At 44.9% G+C, this 22,282-nt stretch overlaps 1 protein-coding gene across 2 annotated transcripts in view; it reads right to left on the reverse strand.

Annotated features, from left to right (window-relative positions):
* The window catches only part of LOC121544947 (cysteine-rich motor neuron 1 protein-like), a 49,668-nt gene that overhangs the window by 21,651 nt on the left and 5,735 nt on the right, over positions 1-22,282 (reverse strand). For both annotated transcript variants that reach the window (XM_041855215.2, XM_041855214.2), the window contains exons 2-4: positions 16,856-17,017; positions 16,456-16,629; positions 718-960 (exon numbers count right to left, since the gene is read on the reverse strand). In XM_041855215.2, the coding sequence (XP_041711149.1) occupies positions 718-960; positions 16,456-16,629; positions 16,856-17,017 (579 nt within the window). The remainder of the gene's footprint in view (positions 1-717; positions 961-16,455; positions 16,630-16,855; positions 17,018-22,282) is intronic.

Genomic DNA, 22,282 nt, shown 5'->3' on the forward strand with positions numbered 1-22,282 from the left:
GGGAATTTGTTCTGTTGGTAAAACAGCAAATATTTGCTGGGAGCGCAGAGTAAACAGCCAGGTTCAGGTCCCCTTCCTGCCTCCCTCCCTGACTAACTCCCTCTCTCCCTGACTCTGTGCCTCCCTGACTGGCTAGCTGCTGTGAATGTGAAGTCTAACTCTGGGCTGTTGGAGGAGGAGAGTGACCTGGCCGCACTACCAACATCTGCTCTCGCTTTCTCTCTCTCTCTCTCTCTCTCTCTCTCTCTCTCTCTCTCTCTCTCTCTCTCTCTCTCTCTCTCTCTCTCTCTCTCTCTCTCTCTCTCTCTCTCTCTCTCTCTCTCTCTCTCTCTCTCTCTCTCTCTCTCTCACAAACAAACACACATACAAACACACACCCACACACCAGTTGCGAACACACTCCACAGACACAATCTGCATAACGAGGCTCATTATGATTATTTGCAGATATACCCCTGAAAAAAATATATGAACCGTCGTCACACTCTGCAGTGGCGGAGAGGCTGATAAACAACCCAACCGTAATTACCATCTAATTACCAACTCTCCTTTTCATCACAGGACATTTAGTCAACTGGGACTTTGGGGGAAAATTGTTTTCTGATTGAAATAATTACCTCCGCAAAGGCATTACATTTCACACCAGCACCACTTCTCTCAGCAAGAAAACAAAGAAGCCTACACCAATTTATGGCTTGCTAGGTTTATATACGTTACCTTTCAGGCACTCGAACACGTCGCAGCAGTCCCCTGGTTCGCCGGTGGCCTGGCTGAGTGGCACAGGCTTCTGGCCGGAGGGGCACCGGGGCTTGTGGCACGCGCGGAGATCACAGGTGCACTGGGGGGGCACGGTGGGGCAGCAGCCAGCAGGGGGAGTGTAGCTCTTGCTCAGAACCGAGCCCTCAGGGCAGGAAGGCACGGGCATAGCAGGGCATGTGATCCCGGCACACTTCAGCTCCTCTGAAATACACACACACCGAGTCAGTCACATACAATAACAACCTTCACTAAGGCATACTGTAACACCACCTTCCACCCGGCTCCAGGCTACAACAGTGCCCACACTGTTCGCAGGGCGGCAGGAAAAAGGGGGTAGAGGAGTGGGTCTCCCTGGCCTGCATGCTAGTGTTAGTGGAACAGTGTGGAACAGTGGTGCTCATGTTGCAGGCTGGGGGCTGAGTTCACAGCTCAGTACAGTCTTCAGATCCCCTTCACTCCGTGGCAGCTTTACAGCATCCTGTTAGGACGGAGAGTGAGAGCTACGCTCGGCTCTAGACACGACAAACCTCTCAGCACATCCTGTCTAATGCCTGCCCTGATCCCTGCCTGCCCACTGGATCCAGCTCTCAATCCAAACAGCCTCTCCATCTCACCACCCATTAATACAAGGCCATGTTCAACACTGGCCTTTTTCTCCTGCCTTGAGCCTTATTTTAGAAATCACACTAAACTTAGCATAGCAGGAAGAGCTTGTCTATTCAGATGCCAGAGCCAACATAATGGTCCTGATACCCTGGTTAGGGGGTGCAGGGGCTCAGGGGTGTACTTTGGACACCATTCAGGAAAATAAAAGTGGACTGGAGTGCCCCTCTGTACTCATATTGTCGAAGAACAGTAGCTACCTTACAAAGCTTGGCTTACCCAATCCTTAACCACTGTTTATTGGTTCTACCATGTCACTGTAATGTATACAGAATCAAGGGATTGGGTGCTGCAGACTCACATCCTGTCCTATAATTGTCAATGGCTAAGTCATTTCACAGATCTCCTACTAGGACTAGGCTAGAGTGTAGATCTATGGCTGTTACGGAGGACTGGGGGAGAGAGAGTGGAAGGGTGGAATAAAGCAGTGTATGATTGATGACTGTGGAGAAAATGGGTAATTATGTTTCTATTTCATGTATTTTCTTGGGCCTTTAGGAAAGGGAACGCCATGAAGCTGATAAATATCTTATTGCCTCATAAGAGAGGGAAATGTAATGGCTATGATTGAATATGAGAGGAATACTTGACAATCTCTGCATGCATTATGGTTTTGGTGGAGAGAGAATAAAATGGGTTGAAAAAGCTTGGGGTTCGTGGATCGTCCAGAAGCTGGTTTGTTGATGTCCTTCCCAGACTTTTGGCGGTTCCCTGGTGCAACACGACTCTAGCAGAGGATGTGTCTCATCCCTAACATTTGAGCACCTGTAAGAAGATCCCTGAGGTTTTTCCCACCAGATGGGAAACTGAAATGACAAATGGAGGGTCTGGAGCCCAGGGCACAGTCCAACTCCACATACAGCCAATGCCTCAAGTATTACTTTCAGTGGTCAAACCCTCTGAGGTTGAACATATCGGTCCGACCCAATGCTCCCCGTCATGATAATCGTCTGAAGTTTGCCTTACCCAGAAAGGTTGAAACATTAAGTTGTGACTTGAGCAAGATAATCATATTTGGGGTAGGGGAATATCTGACAGATGAAATTGAGGATGAAGGTGTTGGATTTTTCCTTCTCTGAATAAATAGTGCAGGAGTTTGAGGTAGAGGTCTTCACAGGTCCACCCGAGCCGAATACCCCAGACCCGACCCGGGAACTGAGCCGTCCGGGTCAAAAATTCTAGCTTTTCCCTTAGGTACGGGTCGGGTCCTGTTTGACTGTCATCGGGTCTATGTAACTACAGCTGATAGATCAGAGTGGACCTGAATGGATCCGACCAAGGCTCTGCATAGCCTATAGCATATTTATTTTACGCTAATAAGGGGAATTTATTGACTTATATACTGAACAAAAATATAAACGCAACATGCAACAATTTCACTGTGTTACAGTTCAAGTAAGGAAATCAGCCAGTTGAAATAAATTCATTAGGCCCTAATCAATGGATTTCACATGACTGGGCAGGGGCGCAGCCATGGGTGGGCCTGGGAGGGCATAGGCCCACCCACTTGGGAGCCATGCCCACACACTGGGGAGCCAGTTTTTCCCCACAAAAGGGCTTTATTACAGACAGAAATACTATTCAGTTTCATCAGCTGTCCGGGTGGCTGGTCTCAGACAATCCCGCAGGTAAAGAAGCCGGATGTGGAGGTCCTGGGCTGGTGTGGTTACACGTGGTCTGCGGTTGTGAGGCCGGTTGGACGTACTGCCAAATTCTCTAAAATGACGTTGGTAGAGAAATGAACATTAAATTATTTGGCAACAGTTCTGGTGGACATTCCTGCAGTCAGCATGCCAATTGCATGCTCCCTCAAAACTTGAGATATCTGTGGCATTGTGTTGTGTGACAAAACGGCACATTTTACAGTGGCCTTTTATTGTCCCCAGCACAAGGTGCACCTGTGTAATGATCCTGCTGTTTAATCAGCTTCTTGATATGCCACACCTTTCTGGTGGATGGATTATCTTGGCAAAGGAGAAATGTTCACTAACAAGAACGTAAACAAATTGTACAACTTTTGAGAGAAATAAGCTTTTTGTGCGAATGGAACATTTCTGGGATCTTTTATTCAGCTCATGAAACATGGGACCAACACTTTACATGTTGCATTAATATATTTTTTCAGTGTAGAAGGCCTAGCCAACATATAAAGATACAGTGAGGGAAAAAAGTATTTGATCCCCTGCTGATTTTGTAAGTTTGCCCACTGACAAAGACATGATCAGTCTATAATTTTAATGGTAGGTTTATTTGAACAGTGAGAGACAGAGTAACAACAAAAAAATCCAGAATAATGCATGTCAAAAATGTTATAAATTGATTTGCATTTTAATGAGGGAAATAAGTATTTGACCCCTCTGCAAAACATGACTTAGTACTTGGTGGCAAAACCCTTGTTGGCAATCACAGAGGTCAGACGTTTCTTTTAGTTGGCCACCAGGTTTTCACACATCTCAGGAGGGATTTTGTTCCACTACTCTTTGCAGATCTTCTCCAAGTCATTAAGGTTTCAAGGCTGACGTTTGGCAACTCGAACCTTCAGCTCCCTTCACAGATTTTCTATGCGATTAAGGTCCGGAGACTGGCTAGGCCACTCCAGGACCTTAATGTGCTTCTTCTTGAGCCACTCCTTTGTTGCCTTGGCTGTGTGTTTTGGGTCATTGTCATGCTGGAATACCCATCCACGACCCATTTTCAATGCCCTGGCTGAGGGAAGGAGGTTCTCACCCAAGATTTGATGGTACATGGCCCTGTCCATCGTCCCTTTGATGCGGTGAAGTTGTCCTGTCCCCTTAGCAGAAAAACACCCCCAAAGCTTAATGTTTCCACCTTTATGTTTGACGGTGGGGATGGTGTTCTTGAGGTCATAGGCAGAATTCCTCCTCCTCCAAACACGGCAAGTTGAGTTGATGCCAAAGAGCTCAATTTTGGTCTCATCTGACCACAACACTTTCACCCAGTTCTCCTCTGAATCATTCAGATGTTCATTGGCAAACTTCAGATGGCCCTGTATATGTGCTCTCTTGAGCAGGGGGACCTTGCAGGCGCTGCAAGATTTCAGTCCTTCACGGCGTAGTGTGTTACCAATTGTTTTCTTGGTGACTATGGTCCCAGCTGCCTTGAGATCATTGACAAGATCCTTGCGTGTAGTTCTGGGCTGTAGTTCACCGTTTTCATGATCATTGCAACTCCACGAGGTGAGATCTTGCATGGAGCCCCAGGCCGAGGGAGATTGACAGTTCTTTTGTGTTTCTTCCATTTGCGAATAATCGCACCAACTGTTGTCACCTTCTCAACAAGCTGCTTGGCGATGGTCTTGTAGCCCATTCCAGCCTTGTGTAGGTCTACAATCTTGTCCCTGACATCCTTGGAGAGCTCTTTGGTCTTGGCCATGGTGGAGAGTTTGGAATCTGATTGATTGATTGCTTCTGTGGACAGGTGTCTTTTATACAGGTAACAAACTGAGATTAGGAGCACCCCCTTTAAGAGTGTGCTCCTAATCTCAGCTCGTTACCTGTATAAAAGACACCTGGGAGCCAGAAATCTTTCTGATTGAGAGGGGGTCAAATACTTATTTCCCTCAGTAAAATGCTAATCAATTTATAACATTTTTTACATACGTTTTTCTGGATTTTTTTGTTGTTATTCTGTCTCTCACTGTTCAAATAAATCTACCATTCAAATTATAGACTGATAATTTCTTTGTCAGTGGGCAAACGTACAAAATCAGCAGGGGATCAAATACTTTTTTCCCTCACTGTATATTTCTTAACCAAAAGAGCAACTTCGCTGATAAACATAAAAACAATTGTCACACGGGTCCAATTGGGTCTGGTCTAGAAACGGACCAGTTAGGTTATGGGTCGGGCCTAGGTCTGGTTATTGTTGGGTGCATTCGGGTTTGGTTCTGATTGTTTTCTGGTCCGTTCGGGGCCGAGTCCCCCTTTAAAAAAATATATTGGGTCCGTTCGGATCCAGGTCTGATTGTCCTCGGGTCCGTTCGGATCCGGGTCTGGTGGTCCTCAGGCCATTTGGTTCCGAATCCAACTTTTTGGATCCTAAAATACCTTTAGCGTGAGGTATCTGTACTGTACGGTTTGCTATAGGAACCTGTGAACAGTGGGGGCAGGCACAAAGCTCGCATTGATAAACTTTGTTACTGAATAGTGTCATAGAGAAGGTGGAAAATTCCGCTGAATTAAGGCGAGCAAAAACACTTTTAACGGTTTTTGGCCTAATCCCTGCATTTGAGTTAAATAAACTTCAGTTAGACAGGCTGATTTTCAGAGGTTTTATTTCTAAGTCAGTGTCAAATCAAATCATATCAAATTGTATTTGTCACATGTGCCGAATACAACAGGTGTAGACTTTACCGTGAAATGCTTACTTTTCCAACAATGCAGAGTTAAAAAGTAAGAAAAGATTAGCAAAAAAACAAACAAGGAAATAGTAACACAATAAAATAACAATAATGAGGCTATATACAAGGAGTACCAGTACCGAGTCAATGTGCAGGGGTACGAGGTAGTTGAGGTAATTGTAGGTAGGGGTAAAAGTGACTAGGCAATCAGGATAGATAATAAACAGAGTAGCAGCAGCGTATGTGAAGAGTGTGTCTATGTGTGAGTGTGTGTACGTGTACTGCTGTCCAACAGAGTGATTTGCATATGAACACTTTTTAAACCATGAATTAAATGTTGTGCAATGTTTGCATTGAATAAAACTTTCAGTGTATTGTATGTGCTCCAGTCAAAGAAAACAGATTGCTTATTCACTTCTAACAATGGGTGGACTGGAGTACGCTGGGAAAACCAGCTGGCAGACATACTATTGTCATTCAAATGAATGATATTGTATCCATTTGTGGAAATGCTCCAAACTTTGGAGGTCCAATTAATATAATTTTCTAAAGGATACATTTATGAGTACAATGGGCAGACACAAAGCTTGGAAACAGCATGGTAAACTCACTGGAGGATAGATTTCAGCACATGTTTGTGTTCTATTTAGAAGCACCAATAGGGTAATTAGAGAGTCAGTGGTCACTAGAGCAATCTCTGTATCACAATGGTTGCTATTCTCCAGCTCAAAACAAAAACACAAAGGCCTAATTTGGCATGCTTGATCAATTCAGTCTGTAGAATGGCCAAAATGTTCTCTTGTTGGGGTGGTGAGATAGTATGGAAAACCTAGCAACTCCCTAGCAAAGCCTTAATACACACACACACGCAGACGCACACACACACACACACACAACCGGAAGCCGGGCTTGAGGTGGAATCCAGAAATTGGTTTATTACCACATAATGGGCTATTGTAAACAATGCATATTTCTGGCATCTCAGAAGCCCATTCAAGAAAAAATAACTATTTGTAAATGAGCTTTTTTTCTACAGAGGGCACAGATGCACAGTATTTGTCTGACTACAGCAGCTCTGGTAGGCAGAGGAGGCTGTGTTGACAGCCTGAGTTTACTCATGGAAAAAGCACACAATGTGAGTTCTGTTCAGTGACTGACTTTGGAAGCAAGTCAGCAGAGAACAAAGCTGTCTTAGTACATGGGCTTCTGGTCCGTCCTCAGGTTTTATACAGTTTGTCCGCAAAGGGACACATCAGGCCTGTCTCTCTCTCACAAAAGCTGTGGAGGTCTGGCCACGTGCCCACTGGCGGAGGGGTCTGAAAACGTCTGCGTTGTTCTCTATGTTAAAGAACTAAGTCTGGGAGGTGGCAAAAGGCACAGGGTCACAGGAGAGAGAAACAAAGATGTCTGAACCTCACACTCTGGTTAGAGCAGTTAGGAGGGAGAGCAGCAGCAGCCCACCATCCACACTCAAAAACACACACAGACCTCACAGCTCCTCGCTCTCTCACGCTGAAAAATGGGATCCTGGTGTCCCAGGCAGCAGAGCTGCAGCTGCGGGTCGAGTGTTCTCTGCTCAGAGTAGCTCAACACATACCCTTCCCCGTATTGTCAGATCTCCAATGAGATTGGGCCAGGGAAAGTGAGTGAGAGGCTGAGCTTTTATGATGCTGAAAGGGCTGAACAATGTCTGAGAAAAGGGGACTGATTCTTTTCAATGGGCCATTGTCTACAAATGAGCTGGCACAGAATGCATGGGAGTGGAAGGATGGCACAAGTATGGTCCAAGTTGTATGAAACAGGAACAAAGGGGCCATGAGGGGAGCTTCAAACAGAGTTAACGGTCTCTGGATCAGCCTTAGAAGACACTGAACATAAAACATTATTTGGGCTGCTACACTCTGCAGCTGCCCAGTTTGTGGCCGGGCTAGAGGTGGAGAGCTGGGGCAAGGGCAGGAGGGCAGGGATGGATCTGAGGCTGGGGGCAGGGGCAGGGGCTGGGGCTTGGGTTGGGGCAGGGCTTGATGGCTGGAGCAGGGCAGGGCTCGTGGGTTGAGGCTGGGTCTTGGGAAGAGTTGTGGTGTCTGGTGATCAGGGCTATCAGTTAGGTGACTGGGAGCAGTGAGAGGACTGACAGGCTGAGACAGTGATCCCACCTCGCCTAGCGGGGACGCTCTTTGTCTGAACCGCCACACAAGCTGTGTTTTGTTTCCCCTCTGAAATCAATGCGGTGAGACACACACACACACCCACCCCCACACACACACACACCCAAACACACACAACACACACACTTGGACATGAGCAGGCTCACTGGGCACGACAGGGGCCGTAGTTTCCGCAAATGACACACAAACACAGAGCGAGGAGAAGTCTAGCACCTCTGCCAGCTGCTGGCAGTCTGGACTGGCAAGTAATAGCGATACCACAAAGATGCTGCAGCCAAGTAGAACTAATGATGCTTTCAGGGGAAAGAGCCGGGCGGCAGGGAGTGTGGTGCTACAGGTGGGCCAACTCTGTAGTGCGCAGCTTCGTTTGTACCATGGCATCATGGTGGGCACGGCTCCCGTGTCTGAACCGCATCAACTACAATTCCTCCCTTTTTCCTCCCTCCACTTCCTCCCTTTTAAAAAGTACTCATACGCTTATACTAAACTTTAATACTGCCCCATTTCACCAATGATGTATACAAACACCAGATTGCTAATGCTATGTATTGACCAATGAGAGGCTTTGAAGCCACCAGTCAGCCATATTTATCACTCCTCAGAAGGAGCAGCCCTCAATAGGAATTAATGGAATTCTACAGAATTTCAATTAAATGTTTCAAGAACAAAATTACATGTATTTAAGTATTTTGTTGTTGTAGTGGGGACAGTAACATTAGTACTCTCTAAAAATGATACTTTAACGGAAATGGTTTTATATACATTACCAGTCAAAAGTTTGGACACACTTACTCATTCAAGGGTTTTTCTTAATTTTTTACTATGTTCTACATTGTAGAATAATAGTGAAGACATCAGAACTATGAAATAACACATATGGAATCATGTACAGTGAGGGGAAAAAAGTATTTGATCCCCTGCTGATTTTGTACGTTTGCCCACTGACAAAGAAATGATCAGTCTATAATTTTAATGGTAGGTTTATTTGAACAGTGAGAGACAAAATCCAGAAAAACGCATGTCAAAAATGTTATAAATTGATTTGCATTTTAATGAGGGAAATAAGTATTTGACCCCTCTGCAAAACATGACTTAGTACTTGGTGGCAAAACCCTTGTTGGCAATCACAGAGGACAGACATTTCTTGTAGTTGGCCACCAGGTTTGCACACATCTCAGGAGGGATGTTGTTCCACTCCTCTTTGCAGATCTTCACTAAGTCATTAAGGTTTCGAGGCTGACGTTTGGCAACTCGAACCTTCAGCTCCCTCCACAGATTTTCTATGGGATTAAGGTCTGGAGACTGGCTAGGCCACTCCAGGACCTTAATGTGCTTCTTCTTGAGCCACTCCTTTGTTGCCTTGGCTGTGTGTTTTGGGTCATTGTCATGCTGGAATACCCATCCACGATTTTCAATGCCCTGGCTTGAGGGAAGGAGGTTCTCACCCAAGATTTGATGGTACATGGCCCCGTCCATCGTCCCTTTGATGCGGTAAAGTTGTCCTGTCTCCTTAGCAGAAAAACACCCCCAAAGCATAATGTTTCCACCTCTATGTTTGATGGTGGGGATGGTGTTCTTGGGGTCATAGGCAGCATTCCTCCTCCTCCAAACACGGCGAGTTGAGTTGATACCAAAGAGCTCCATTTTGGTCTCATCTGACCACAACACTTCCACCCAGTTCTCCTCTGAATCATTCAGATGTTCATTGGCAAACTTCAGACGGGCCTGTATATGTGCTTTCTTGAGCAGGGGGAGCTTGCGGGAGCTGCAGGATTTCAGTCCATCACGGCGTAGTGTGTTACCAATTGTTTTCTTGGTGACTATGGTCCCAGCTGCCTTGAGATCATTGACAAGATCCTCTCGTGTAGTTTTGGGCTGATTCCTCTCCGTTCTCATGATCATTGCAACTCCACGAGGTGAGATCTTGCATGGAGCCCCAGGCCAAGGGAGATTGACAGTTATTTTGTGTTTCTTCCATTTGCACCAACTGTTGTTACCTTCTCACCAAGCTGCTTGGCGATGGTCTTGTAGCCCATTCCAGCCTTGTGTAGGTCTACAATCTTGTCCCTGACATCCTTGGAGAGCTCTTTGGTCTTGGCCATGGTGGATAGTTTGGAATCTGATTGATTGATTGCTTCTGTGGCAGGTGTCTTTTATACAGGTAACAAGCTGAGATTAGGAGCACTCCCTTTAAGAGTGTGCTCCTAATCTCAGCTCGTTACCTGTATAAAAGAGACCTGGGAGCCAGAAATCTTTCTGATTGAGAGGGTGTCAAATACTTATTTCCCTCATTAAAATGCAAATCAATTTATAACATTTTTGACATGCGTTTTTCTGGATTTTTTAAAATAAGCAAAGAGAAACGACAGTCCATCATTACTTTAAGACATGAAGGTCAGTCAATCCACAAAATGTCAAGAACTTTGAACGTTTCTTCAAGTGCAGTCGCAAAAACCTTCAAGCGCCATGATGAAACTGGCTCTCATGAGGACCGCCACAGGAAAGGAAGACCCAGAGTTACCTCTGCTGCAGAGGATAAGTTCATTAGAGTTAACTGCACCTCAGATTGCAGCCCAAATAAATGCTTCACTGAAGTCAAGTAACAGACAGATCTCAACATCAACTGTTCAGAGGAGACTGCGTGAATCAGGCCTTCATGGTCGAATTGCTGCAAAGAAACCAACACTAAAGGACACCAATAATAAGAAGAGACTTGCTTGGGCCAAGAAACACAAGCAATGGACATTAGACCGGTGGAAATCTGTCCTTTGGTCTGATGAGCCATGAGACTCCTGAACAGCTAATCATGGCTACCCGGACTATTTGCATTGCCCCCCCCCCCCCACCCCACCCCAACACCCTCTTTTACGCTGCTGCTACTCTGTTTATTATTTATGCATAGTTACTTTAACTCTACCCACATGTACATATTACCTCAATTACCTCGACTAACCAGTGCCCCCGCACATTGACTCTGTACCGGTACCCCCTGTATATACAGTAACCTCCCTACTGTTATTTTATTTTACTGCTGCTCTTTAATTATTTGCTTTTTTAATTTTTTTCTTAAACTGCATTGTTGGTTAAGGGCTTGTAAGTAAGCATTTCACTGTAATGTCTACACCTGTTGTATTCAGCGCATGTGGCAAATACAATTTGATTTGATTTGATGAGTCCAAATTTGAGATTTTTTGGTTCCAACCACAGTGTCTTTGTGAGACACAGAGTAGGTGAACGGATGATCTCTGCATGTGTGGTTCTCACCGTGAAGCATGGAGGAGGAGGTGTGATGGTGTGGGGGTGCTTTGCTGGTGACACTGTCTGTGATTTATTTAGAATTCAAGCTACACTTAACCAGCATGGCTACCACAGCATTCTGCAGCGATACGCCATCCCATCTGGTTTGCGCTTAGTGGGACTATCATTTGTTTTTCAACAGGACAATGACCCAAAACAAACCTCCAGGATGTGTAAGGGCAATTTGACCAAGGAGAGTGATGGAGTGCTGCATCAGATGACCTGGCCTCCACAATTACCCGACCTCAACTCAATTGAGATGGTTTGGGATGAGTTGGACCGCAGAGTGAAGGAAAAGCAGCCAACAAGTGCTCAGCATATGTGGGAACTCCTTCAAGACTGTTGGAAAAGCATTCCTCGTGAAGCTGGTTGAGAGAATGCCAAGAGTGTGCAAAGCTGTCATCAAGGCAAAGGGTGGCTACTTTGAAGAATCTCAAATATAAAATATATTTTGATTACTACATGATTCCATATGTGTTATTTCACAGTTCTGATATCTTCACTATTATTCTACAATGTAGAAAATAGTAAAAAAATAAAGAAAAACCCTGGAATGAGTAGGTGTGTCTAAACTTTTGACTGGTGCTATATATATATATATACAGTGGGGAAAAAAAGTATTTAGTCAGCCACCAATTGTGCAAGTTCTCCCACTTAAAAAGATGAGAGAGGCCTGTAATTTTCATCATAGGTACACGTCAACTATTACAGACAAATTGAGATTTTTTTTCTCCAGAAAATCACATTGTAGGATTTTTAATGAATTTATTTGCAAATTATGGTGGAAAATAAGTATTTGGTCACCTACAAACAAGCAAGATTTCTGGCTCTCACAGACCTGTAACTTCTTCTTTAAGAGGCTCCTCTGTCCTCCACTCGTTACCTGTATTAAGGGCACCTGTTTGAACTTGTTATCAGTATAAAAGACACATGTCCACAACCTCAAACAGTCACACTCCAAACTCCACTATGGCCAAGACCAAAGAGCTGTCAAAGGACACCATAAACAAAATTGTAGACCTGCACCAGGCTGGGAAGACTGAATCTGCAATAGGTAAGCAGCTTGGTTTGAAGAAATCAACTGTGGGAGCAATTATTAGGAAATGGAAGACATACAAGACCACTGATAATCTCCCTCGATCTGGAGCTCCACGCAAGATCTCACCCCTTGGGGTCAAAAATTATCACAAGAACGGTGAGCAAAAATCCCGGAACCACACGCGGGGACCTAGTGAATGACCGGCAGAGAGCTGGGACCAAAGTAACAAAGCCTACCATCAGTAACACACTACGCCGCCAGGACTCAAATCCTGCAGTGCAAGATTGTCCCCCTGCTTAAGCCAGTACATGTCCAGGCCCGTCTGAAGTTTGCTAGAGTGCATTTGGATGATCCAGAAGAGGATTGGGGGAGAATGTCATATGGTCAGATGAAACCAAAATATAACTTTTTTGGTAAAAACTCAACTCGATCGTGTTTGGAGGACAAAGAATGCTGAGTTGCATCCAAAGAACACCATACCTACTGTGAAGCATGGGGGTGGAAACATCATGCTTTGGGTCTGTTTTTCCTGCAAAGGGACCAGGACGACTGATCCATGTAAAGGAAAGAATGAATGGGGCCATGTATCGTGAGATTTTGAGTGAAAACCTTTTTCCATCAGCAAGGGCATTGAAGATGAAACGTGGCTGGGTCTTTCAGCATGACAATGATCCCAAACACACCGCCCGGGCAACGAAGGAGTGGCTTCGTAAGAAGCATTTCAAGGTCCTGGAGTGCCTAGCCAGTCTCCAGATCTCAACCCCATAGAAAATCTTTGGAGGGAGTTGAAAGTCTGTGTTGCCCAGCGACAGCCCCAAAACATCACTGCTATAGACGAGACCTGCATTGAGGAATGGACTAAAATACCAGCAACAGTGTTGATAACCTTGTGAAGACTTACAGAAAACGTTTGACCTGTGTCATTGCCAACAAAGGGTATATAACAAAGCATTGAGAAACTTTTTGTTATTGACCAAATACTTATTTTCCACCATAATTTGCAAATCAATTCATTAAAAATCCTACAATGTGATTTTCTGGATTTTTTTCCCTCATTTTGTCTGTCATAGTTGACGTGTACCTATGATGAAAATTACAGGCCTCTCTCATCTTTTTAAGTGGGAGAACTTGCACAATTGGTGGCTGACTAAATACTTTTTTTCCCCACTGTATATATTCTTTATGTTTAGCTCACATAATATAATTTTAACTTATGAATGATGGTGTCTGTAATATAATAAATCTGGCAAAAATTAATGTGTACATTAATAAATGCATTTCTTTAGCTTCCAATATATTTTTAACAATGGAGGAGGAGTACCAACATGGAGGCATGGTGACTTCAAAACAGTGTGTCAGTATATATGTAATTGCATTTCAACCATATTAACCTTCTGAGGTTAGCCATGAGGACCAGCGCATGGTTGGGAGTTTAAAGTACATTGATGTAACGTGATATACAGTAGTTGTGCAAAATCCACCTTCCATTTTCCCAGAGCTGCTCTCTGTAGGCCATTACAACATTAGGTCATATCAGCAACATGAATCAAATCAAAGTATTAAGAGCTACAGAACAAGCCCCTCTTCTGAAGGCCACATCGGGAAACTCCTTGCGCACAGCAGCTCAAAGCCTTATCATTAATCAAAGCCATAAAAGCACACACAGGGCCGGAGAACTAAGCACAGACCCCAGGCCATTTCCTGCACTTGACACAAATAACTTGTCAAGATGGCTTCCCTGACTTCCCCTAGCCGGCTCCCTAGCTGGCTGCCTGGCCTGGCCTCTTCCTCTTCCCCTAATCTGATCAATCCTCAGATTCTGTCTAATACTTCCTCCTCAGCAACACATGGTGCCTGTGTCAATGTCACCTAACAGCTCCCATCATGACATTGACCGCCGTGCGTCAGCATACCTAAAGTACATATATAGAGAGCCTTTACAGATACTAAGAGATGGCTGTTGGTGATCAAGTGCTGCAGAAAGTGAAGTAGCAAATGAGGTTTGTGCCCCAAGTCTTCAAACAAACAGTAAACAGGAACACTAGTCAGGACGGTCGGCTGGCCTCAGAAGGCTACGCTACTCTCTGAGCATTAAGAGCCAGTCCTAAACCACTACCATGTGTAAATGTACATGCCCCAAGCAACGACAGGGGATGCTATGTTCAAATACAGGGCGGAAAAAGTACTTAAAGTACTGGCAACAAGGTCAGCATTCTTCTTCAACTGTGTGTGAAGAGGGGTTGGAATCACTGTAACTCTCATGCAGCCAAACCAGAGCTTATATTATACGTAGACATCACGCGCTAAGGGACACATTCACCCAGAGCTAAATCACTACTTGATGAGATGGGTAGGCCAATGGCCCCTCTAAACAACCTGCCACTATGCTAGCAGGAGCACTGCAACCAGGGTTACTTATCATAATAAAAGCACTGACGACAGACAGCAAGATCTCCACCAAGCCAGTCAAACAAAACAAGTTAATTATGACTGCCCTGAACACACACACACACACACACACACACACACACACACACACACGCAAACACCCCTTACTTAATTATGGGCTGTCGGAAGGGTGTGTGTGGAGTGGTGAAAACCCATAAGCTGCTGAAAATTGTTGTTTACTGTTTTCAGTGTTTTGATTTCACGCTGTCATCCTCTCTTGGCCGCGTTTGACGACAAGAAGTTGCGAAATGCAGCAGACGACTAGTGTATATTTTTCATAGTGACACAGGAGAGGGTGATGACACTCTCGCTCAACAATACAATATGAGCACTGTTTCCCACATGTCTAGAGGGATTTACTGAACAAATTTGGCTTAGGAGAAATATCCAAATACACAGCCAAGGGACTGTAAATGCTCTGTAACAACCCCAACATTTCTTTGTAGATCTAATAACCTCAGATAGGCCTCTATGGCACGTCGCCGGCTACCCTACTACAGCTACACTGGCTGCTCTACCCCATACATCATTATATTATCAGGAATGATACAGATTTGCAACAACAGATTTTTGTCATTTTCCAACTGAACTATCAAATAAAAAAAAGGAATGAAAGCACAAATATAATCAAATCTAAAACAAACTTTTTAGTTCTGAATCTAGTCATATCAAATGAAATTGTATTTGTCACATGCGACTATACCGTGAAATGTTTGCTTATGAGCCCTTTCCAACGATGCAGAGTAAAAAAAGAATAATAAAAATATGAATAAAAAATATAAGAATAAAAACATGTCTTGAATTGGGCCTACTAAGCCGAACAAATGTGCTCCAGTCCTCAGTAAACTGACGTGAGTCGAGCTTTCTGGCACAATGTGGTTGTGCATTATTATAAAGCAGATAATGAGATCTTCCCACTAACACAACGAGAGAGAGAGAGTCTCTGAGTTCACTCACTGGCACTTTTTCAATGAGACCAATGTTCTTCATACATACAGAGAGAGCTGCCATATTGGCTTTATGCATCTCTCTCACAGTTCTGTCAAAGGGGCGAAATAGAACCCACCTCAATAACAATTCTCACTTAGAAGTGCCAGTCAGAGAGGCAGCTACATGGATACTTACCCTTGGCCTCTCTATGAAACACATTTAAACAAACAGCCCATAATAGTCACTCTGGTACCTGAGCTCTGTGGAGTTCCATCTTCCTCCTCACTCAGTGTTTTAACCCTGGACAGGGACAGCATTCAGCCAACACACTATACTGTTACACTTTACAGCCTGAACACTGTGTAAGTAGATTTCTAACACTTCATATTTCCACAGTGGATTCTCCTCATAATGGAACCTCTCTCTGCCTCTCTGTCTGTCTCAGTGTTGGCATGGAAAGGACTTTGAAATAGACTGACTGGTTGTCTACTACACCTCTGTGATTTTTCACAGGTTGTGCTGACTCGCTGTACTGTATGAGTCAGGTAGCACATTACTCTATGTAAATATTAGGGTACATACCTTTCACTATTACCGCATATGCTTAATACGCTAAGATCAACTCAAATAGAGATCGCGTAAAAGACAGCGATACAATAATTTTGTAGGATAAAAAAGGTCAGCTCTGTTTTTGTTCACTGTATCAGCTATTATATCAGCCCCCTTTCTGCAACATGACTTGAGCAGTTGTTGGTTCGTTTTGGGTTAGTTTTGGGTTAGTTCAAGGTTACCTGCAGCCTCCTGGCACTGGCTGCGGTTGATGTAGGCGAAGTGGTGGTGGCAGCTCTGGGACTCACACACACAGCCCTGTGCTGTCAGGTTGCACCCAGAAAACATGCAGGCTGGGTTGGAGGGGCCCACAAACTTCTCCCTGTGCCTGTCCCGGTGCTCATGTCTACGGCTCTCTAAAAGAAAGAGAAGGGGAGACAGGACATAGTCAGTCATCGTGAGTCACTGACAATGGCACTACACAGATCCATGCTGGGGCACCCTCAGACAAAGCCTGAGCATGTGTGTCATCACTAAGATATGTTCCTAGCGTTAGTCACCAGCGTTCGACATCTGGTATGGATTAGCAACGTTCAATGAATTGCATTCTTTGCTCCTGACTGCTAGTTGTGGGAGACTCACCTGTCTTGCTGGCCTTCATGCAGGATTCCATGTCAGGGTAGGAGAAGGAGCCCAGGCAGGATTGACGGGAGTCACACACACACATGGCCCCCGCTCTGTCACAGCCCGTCTGCAGGGGGCAGCGCTCATCCTCCAACCCAGCCTCTGGGCTGTCAGGCAGAACTGTGGAGAAGAGGAGATGTGATATTAGAGGAGAGAAGAAGAAGAGAAGCATCATCAGAGCGATGCAGTGCAGTGTAGTGGGGCCTGGGCTGCATCAGCCATCCCTCCCTGATCTGTTCCTGTCCTGCATATCGTGCCATGCCACTGCAGTTGAGCTGATGTGTTTGCTTTTGTTCCACAGCGAAGGTCCCTCCCAGGGTTCCCCTCTGCTGGCTGTCCTGATTCCTCCTCTGCTGTCTGTGTGCCACCACCTACACCATGGCCTATGCCAAACCTTGTGATTAGTGTTTCATTTTAAGGTTTTTTAAAAAGCGCCTTTCCCTCATTTTCAGGTCAACCATGTTACATGAACTGAACTCTCATTCTAATATAGTGAAACTATTCATTTTAATTATTATTTTCTACAAAATAAACATTGAACATCTGATAGTCAAATCATGGTGTAAAAGTAGGTTAGCTGGTTCTATTCTTTTTGGCCCTTTTCTGGTGTTTTGTGGTGGAAAACTGAGTGGGTCGAGTCTAACACGTCAACCTTGTTACCCATAGATAGACAGGCTAGTAATGTTACAAATATATATAATTTGCTGAAACTTCATTCAGTTGCCCCTCCCTGTTGCCACAACAAGCTTCCATTCCCCCTGTCACAAGGGGATTTATGAATGATTTAAAATGAAATCGTCAACCCTGTTACGGTCAACCCTGTTACTTTATTTGGCACTTAATAGTCACTTACAATAGTATTTTATTTATTTAACCTCTTGAGATGGGAAAACATGTTTTTTATTAAGGTGAACATGTGCTCATCATGACAGAATGTAAAAATGATGTTGTAGCGGGTGATTTGGACGGAGTCAGGCGCAGGAGGGGAAAATCACAGAATAAATTGTTTATTCAGCCAATACAGCGGTTTGCAGCAATGCGTAGAACAAATACAGTGCGGTATAACGGTGCACTGGAGGAAAAAAAATACACGGGTGAATATCCCGCCGATAACAGTACATAAAGCTTCACCGAGCTATCGACACCTCCACATGAAACAATCACACACAAAGACATGGGGGGCAGAGGGAACACTTATACAGGGACTGATGAGGGGATATGAACCAGGTGTGTGTAAAAACAAGACAAAACAAATGGAATGATGAGATGAGGAGCGGCAGTGGCTAGAAGGCCGGTGACGACGAACACCGAAGCCTGCCCGAACAAGGAGAGTATGCAGCTTCGGAGGAAGTCGTGACATATGTGAAATACATTTTTTATAATTCACTACCCAAAAGGGACTCATTCCGTGGAACGACCCAGCTTCTCCAGGCTGAGCTCTACACAAACACATCTAATGACAATGGTGGGTGGAGGACGGAGGGGAGACAGGGCCCCTATTACCATGTGGCTTAATTACCACCAAACCCCTGGGATCAGAAGACCCACCACGTCAGCTGCTGGGGCGAGCCCCCCTCTCTGCTCCTCAGGGACCCCCACAGGGTGGCTCTGTTCATGCCTGATGCAGTGCTGCCTGCCACAGAGTAAACAGGCTCAAACAGAACACGCCACAGCGCTCTGCTCCTCTCCTCTCCTCTCCCTCCAAAGGCTTAGCCCCTGGGCCTCAATCAACAATGTAGAGACTTGATTACTGCTTATCAAAATACTCTGGCTTCTCTCACAGACACGTTTACAACTGTTGTAGAAAATGAGTGCCTGTGCAGTAATCAGTGTAGGTGTACTTTTCATTCTTTCCTTTCAGAAAGGGAGGCCTTGCATTCATACTTTGCTAGGGGCCAGGAGACAATGCGGTGATGATTCATTAAATACAATTATTTTTTAAACAATTATTTCACCTTTATTTAACCAGGTAAGCCAGTTGAGAAAAAGTTCTCATTTACAACTGCGACCTGGCCAAGATAAAGCAAAGCAGTGCGATAAAAACAACAACAACACAGAGTTACATATGGGATAAATAAAAACGTACAGTCAATAACACAATAGAAAATCTATATACAGTGTGTGCAAATGTTGTAAGTTATGGAGGTAAGGCAATAAATAGGCCATAGTGCAAAATAATTACAATTTAGTATTAACACTGGAATGATAGATGTGCAGAAGATGATGTGCAAATAGAGATACTGGGGTGCAAATGAGCTAAATAAATAACAATATGGGGATGAGGTAGTTGGGTGGGCTAATTACAGATGGGCTGTGTACAGGTGCAGTGATCGGTAAGCTGCTCTGACAACTGATGCTTAAAGTTAGTGAGGGAGATAAGAGTCTCCAGCTTCAGAGATCTTTGCAGTTTGTTCCAGTCATTGGCAGCAGAGAACTGGAAGGAATGGCGGCCAAAGGAGGTGTTGGCTTTGGGGATGACCAGTGAGATATACCTGCTGGAGCGCATACTATGGGTGGGTGTTGCTATGGTGACCAATTAGCTAAGATAAGGCAGGGATTTGCCTAGCAGTGATTTATAGATGACCTGGAGCCAGTGGGTTTGGCGACGAATATGTAGTGAGGGCCAGCTAACGAGAGCGTACAGGTCACAATGGTGGGTAGTATATGGGGCTTTGGTGACAAAACGGATGGCACTGTGATAGACTGCATCCAGTTTGCTGAGTAGAGTGTTGGAGCCTATTTTGTAAATGACTTCGCCGAAGTCAAGGATCGGTAGGATAGTCAGTTTTACGAGGGCATGTTTGGCAACATGAGTGAAGGAGGCTTTGTTGTGAAATAGGAAGCCGATTCTAGATTTAACTTTGGATTGGAGATGCTTAATGTGAGTCTGGACGGAGAGTTTACGGTCTAACCAGACACCTAGGTATTTGTAGTTGTCCACATATTCTAAGTCAGACCCGCCGAGAGTAGTGATTCTAGTCGGGCGGGCGTGTGCAAGCAGCGTTCGATTGAAGAGCATGCATTTAGTTTTACTAGCGTTTAAGAGCAGTTGGAGGCTACGGAAGGAGTGCTGTATGGCATTGAAGCTCGTTTGGAGGTTTGTTAACACAGTGTCCAATGAAGGGCCAGATGTATACAAAATGGTGTCGCCTGCGTAGAGGTGGATCTAAGAGTCACCAGCAGCAAGAGCAACATCATTGATATACACAGAGAATAGAGTCGGCCCGAGAATTGAACCCTGTGGCACCCCCATAGAGACTGCCATAGGTCCAGACAACAGGCCCTCCGATTTGACACATTTAACTCTATCTGAGAAGTAGTTGGTGAACCAGGCGAGGCAGTCATTTGAGAAAACAAGGCTATTTAGTCTGACAATAAGAATGCAGTGATTGACGGAGTCGAAAGCCTTGGCCAGGTCGATGAAGACAGCTGCACAGTACTGTCTTTTATCGATCGCGGTTATAATATTGTTTAGGACATTGAGCGTGGCTGAGGTGCACCCATGACCAGCTCGGAAACCAGATTGCATAGCGCAGAAGGTACGGTGGTATTCGAAATGGTCGGTGATCTGTTTGATAACTTGGCTTTCAAATACTTTCGAAAGGTAGGGCAGGATGGATATAGGTCTGTAACAGTTTGGATCTAGAGTGTCACCTCCTTTGAAGAGGGGGATGACAGCGGCAGATTTCCAATCTCTGGGGATCTCAGACGATACAAAAGAGAGGTTGAACAGGTTGGTAATAGGGGTTGCGACAATTTCTTTGGCTAATTTTAGAAAGAAAGGGTCTAGATTGTCTAGCCCAGCTGATTTGTAGGGGTCCAGATATTGCAGCTCTTTCAGAACATCAGCTATCTGAATTTGGGTGAAGGAGAAGGGGGGGGCATGGGCAAGTTGCAGTGGAGGGTGCAGAGCTGTTGTCCGGGGTAGGGGTAGCCAGGTGGAAAGCATGGCCAGCCGTAGCAAAATGCTTGTTGAAATGTTCGATTATCGTAGATTTATCGGTAGTGACAGTGTTTCCTAGCCTCAGTGCAGTGGGCAGCTGGGAGGAGGTGCTCTTATTCTCCATGGACTTTACAGTGTCCCAAAACTTTTTGGAGTTAGTGCTACAGGATGCAAATTTCTGTTTGAAAAAGCTTTTTTGCTTTCCTAACTGATTGTGTATATTACTTCCTGACTTCCCTGAAAAGTTGCATATCGCGGGGGCTGTTCGAGGCTAATGCAGTACGTCACAGGATGTTTTTATGCTAGTCAAGGGCAGTCAAGTCTGGGGTGAACCAGGGGCTATATCTGTTCTTAGTTCTGAATTTTTTGAATGGGGCATGCTTATTTAAGATGGAGAGGAAAGCACTTTTAAAGAACAACCAGGCATCCTCTACTGATGGAATGAGGTCAATATCCATCCAGGATACCCGGGCCAGGTCAATTAGAAAGGCCTGCTTGCTGAAGTGTTTTAGGGAGCGTTTGACAGTGATGAGGGGTGGTCGTTTGACCGCGGACCCATTACGGACGCACGCAATGAGGCAGTGATCGCTGAGATCCTGGTTGAAGACAGTGGAGGTGTATTTAGAGGGTAAATTAGTCAGGATGATATCTATGAGGGTGCCATTGTTAATGGATTTAGGGTTGTACCTGGTAGGTTCCTTGATAATTTGTGTGAGATTGAGGGCATCTAGTTTAGATTGTAGGACGGCCGGGGTGTTAAGCATATCCCAGTTTAGGTCACCAAGCAATACGAACTCTGAGGATAGATGGGGGCAATCAATTCACATATGGTGTCCAGGGCACAGCTGGGGTCTGAGGGGGGTCTGTAGCAAGCGGCAACAGTGAGAGACTTATTTCTGGAAAGGTGGATTTTTAGAAGTAGAAGCTCAAACTGTTTGGGCACAGACCTGGATAGTATGATAGAGCTCTGCAGGCTATCGCTACAGTAGATTGCAACTCCGCCCCCTTTGGCAGTGCTATCTAGACGGAAAATGTTGTAGTTGGGAATGGACATTTCTGAATCTTTGGTGGCCTTCCTAAGCCAGGATTCAGACACTGCTAGAACATCAGGGTTGGTGGAGTGTGCTAATGCAGTGAATAACTCAAACTTAGGGAGGAGGCTTCTGATGTTAACATGTAAGAAACCAAGGCTTTTGCGGTTACAGAAGTCAACAAATGATAGCGCCTGGGGAGTAGGAGTGATACTGGGGGCGACAGGGTCTGGGTTAACCTCTACATCACCAGAGGAACAGAGGAGGAATAGAATAAGGATACGGCTAAAGGCTTTAAGAACTGGTCTTCTAGTGCGTTGGGTACAGAGAATAAAAGGGGCAGATTTCTGGGCGTTGTAGAATAGATTCAGGGCATTATGTACAGACAAGGATATGGAAGGATATGAGTAC

Source organism: Coregonus clupeaformis, chromosome 29, assembly GCF_020615455.1.
Source record: "Coregonus clupeaformis isolate EN_2021a chromosome 29, ASM2061545v1, whole genome shotgun sequence".
NCBI lineage: Eukaryota > Metazoa > Chordata > Actinopteri > Salmoniformes > Salmonidae > Coregonus > Coregonus clupeaformis.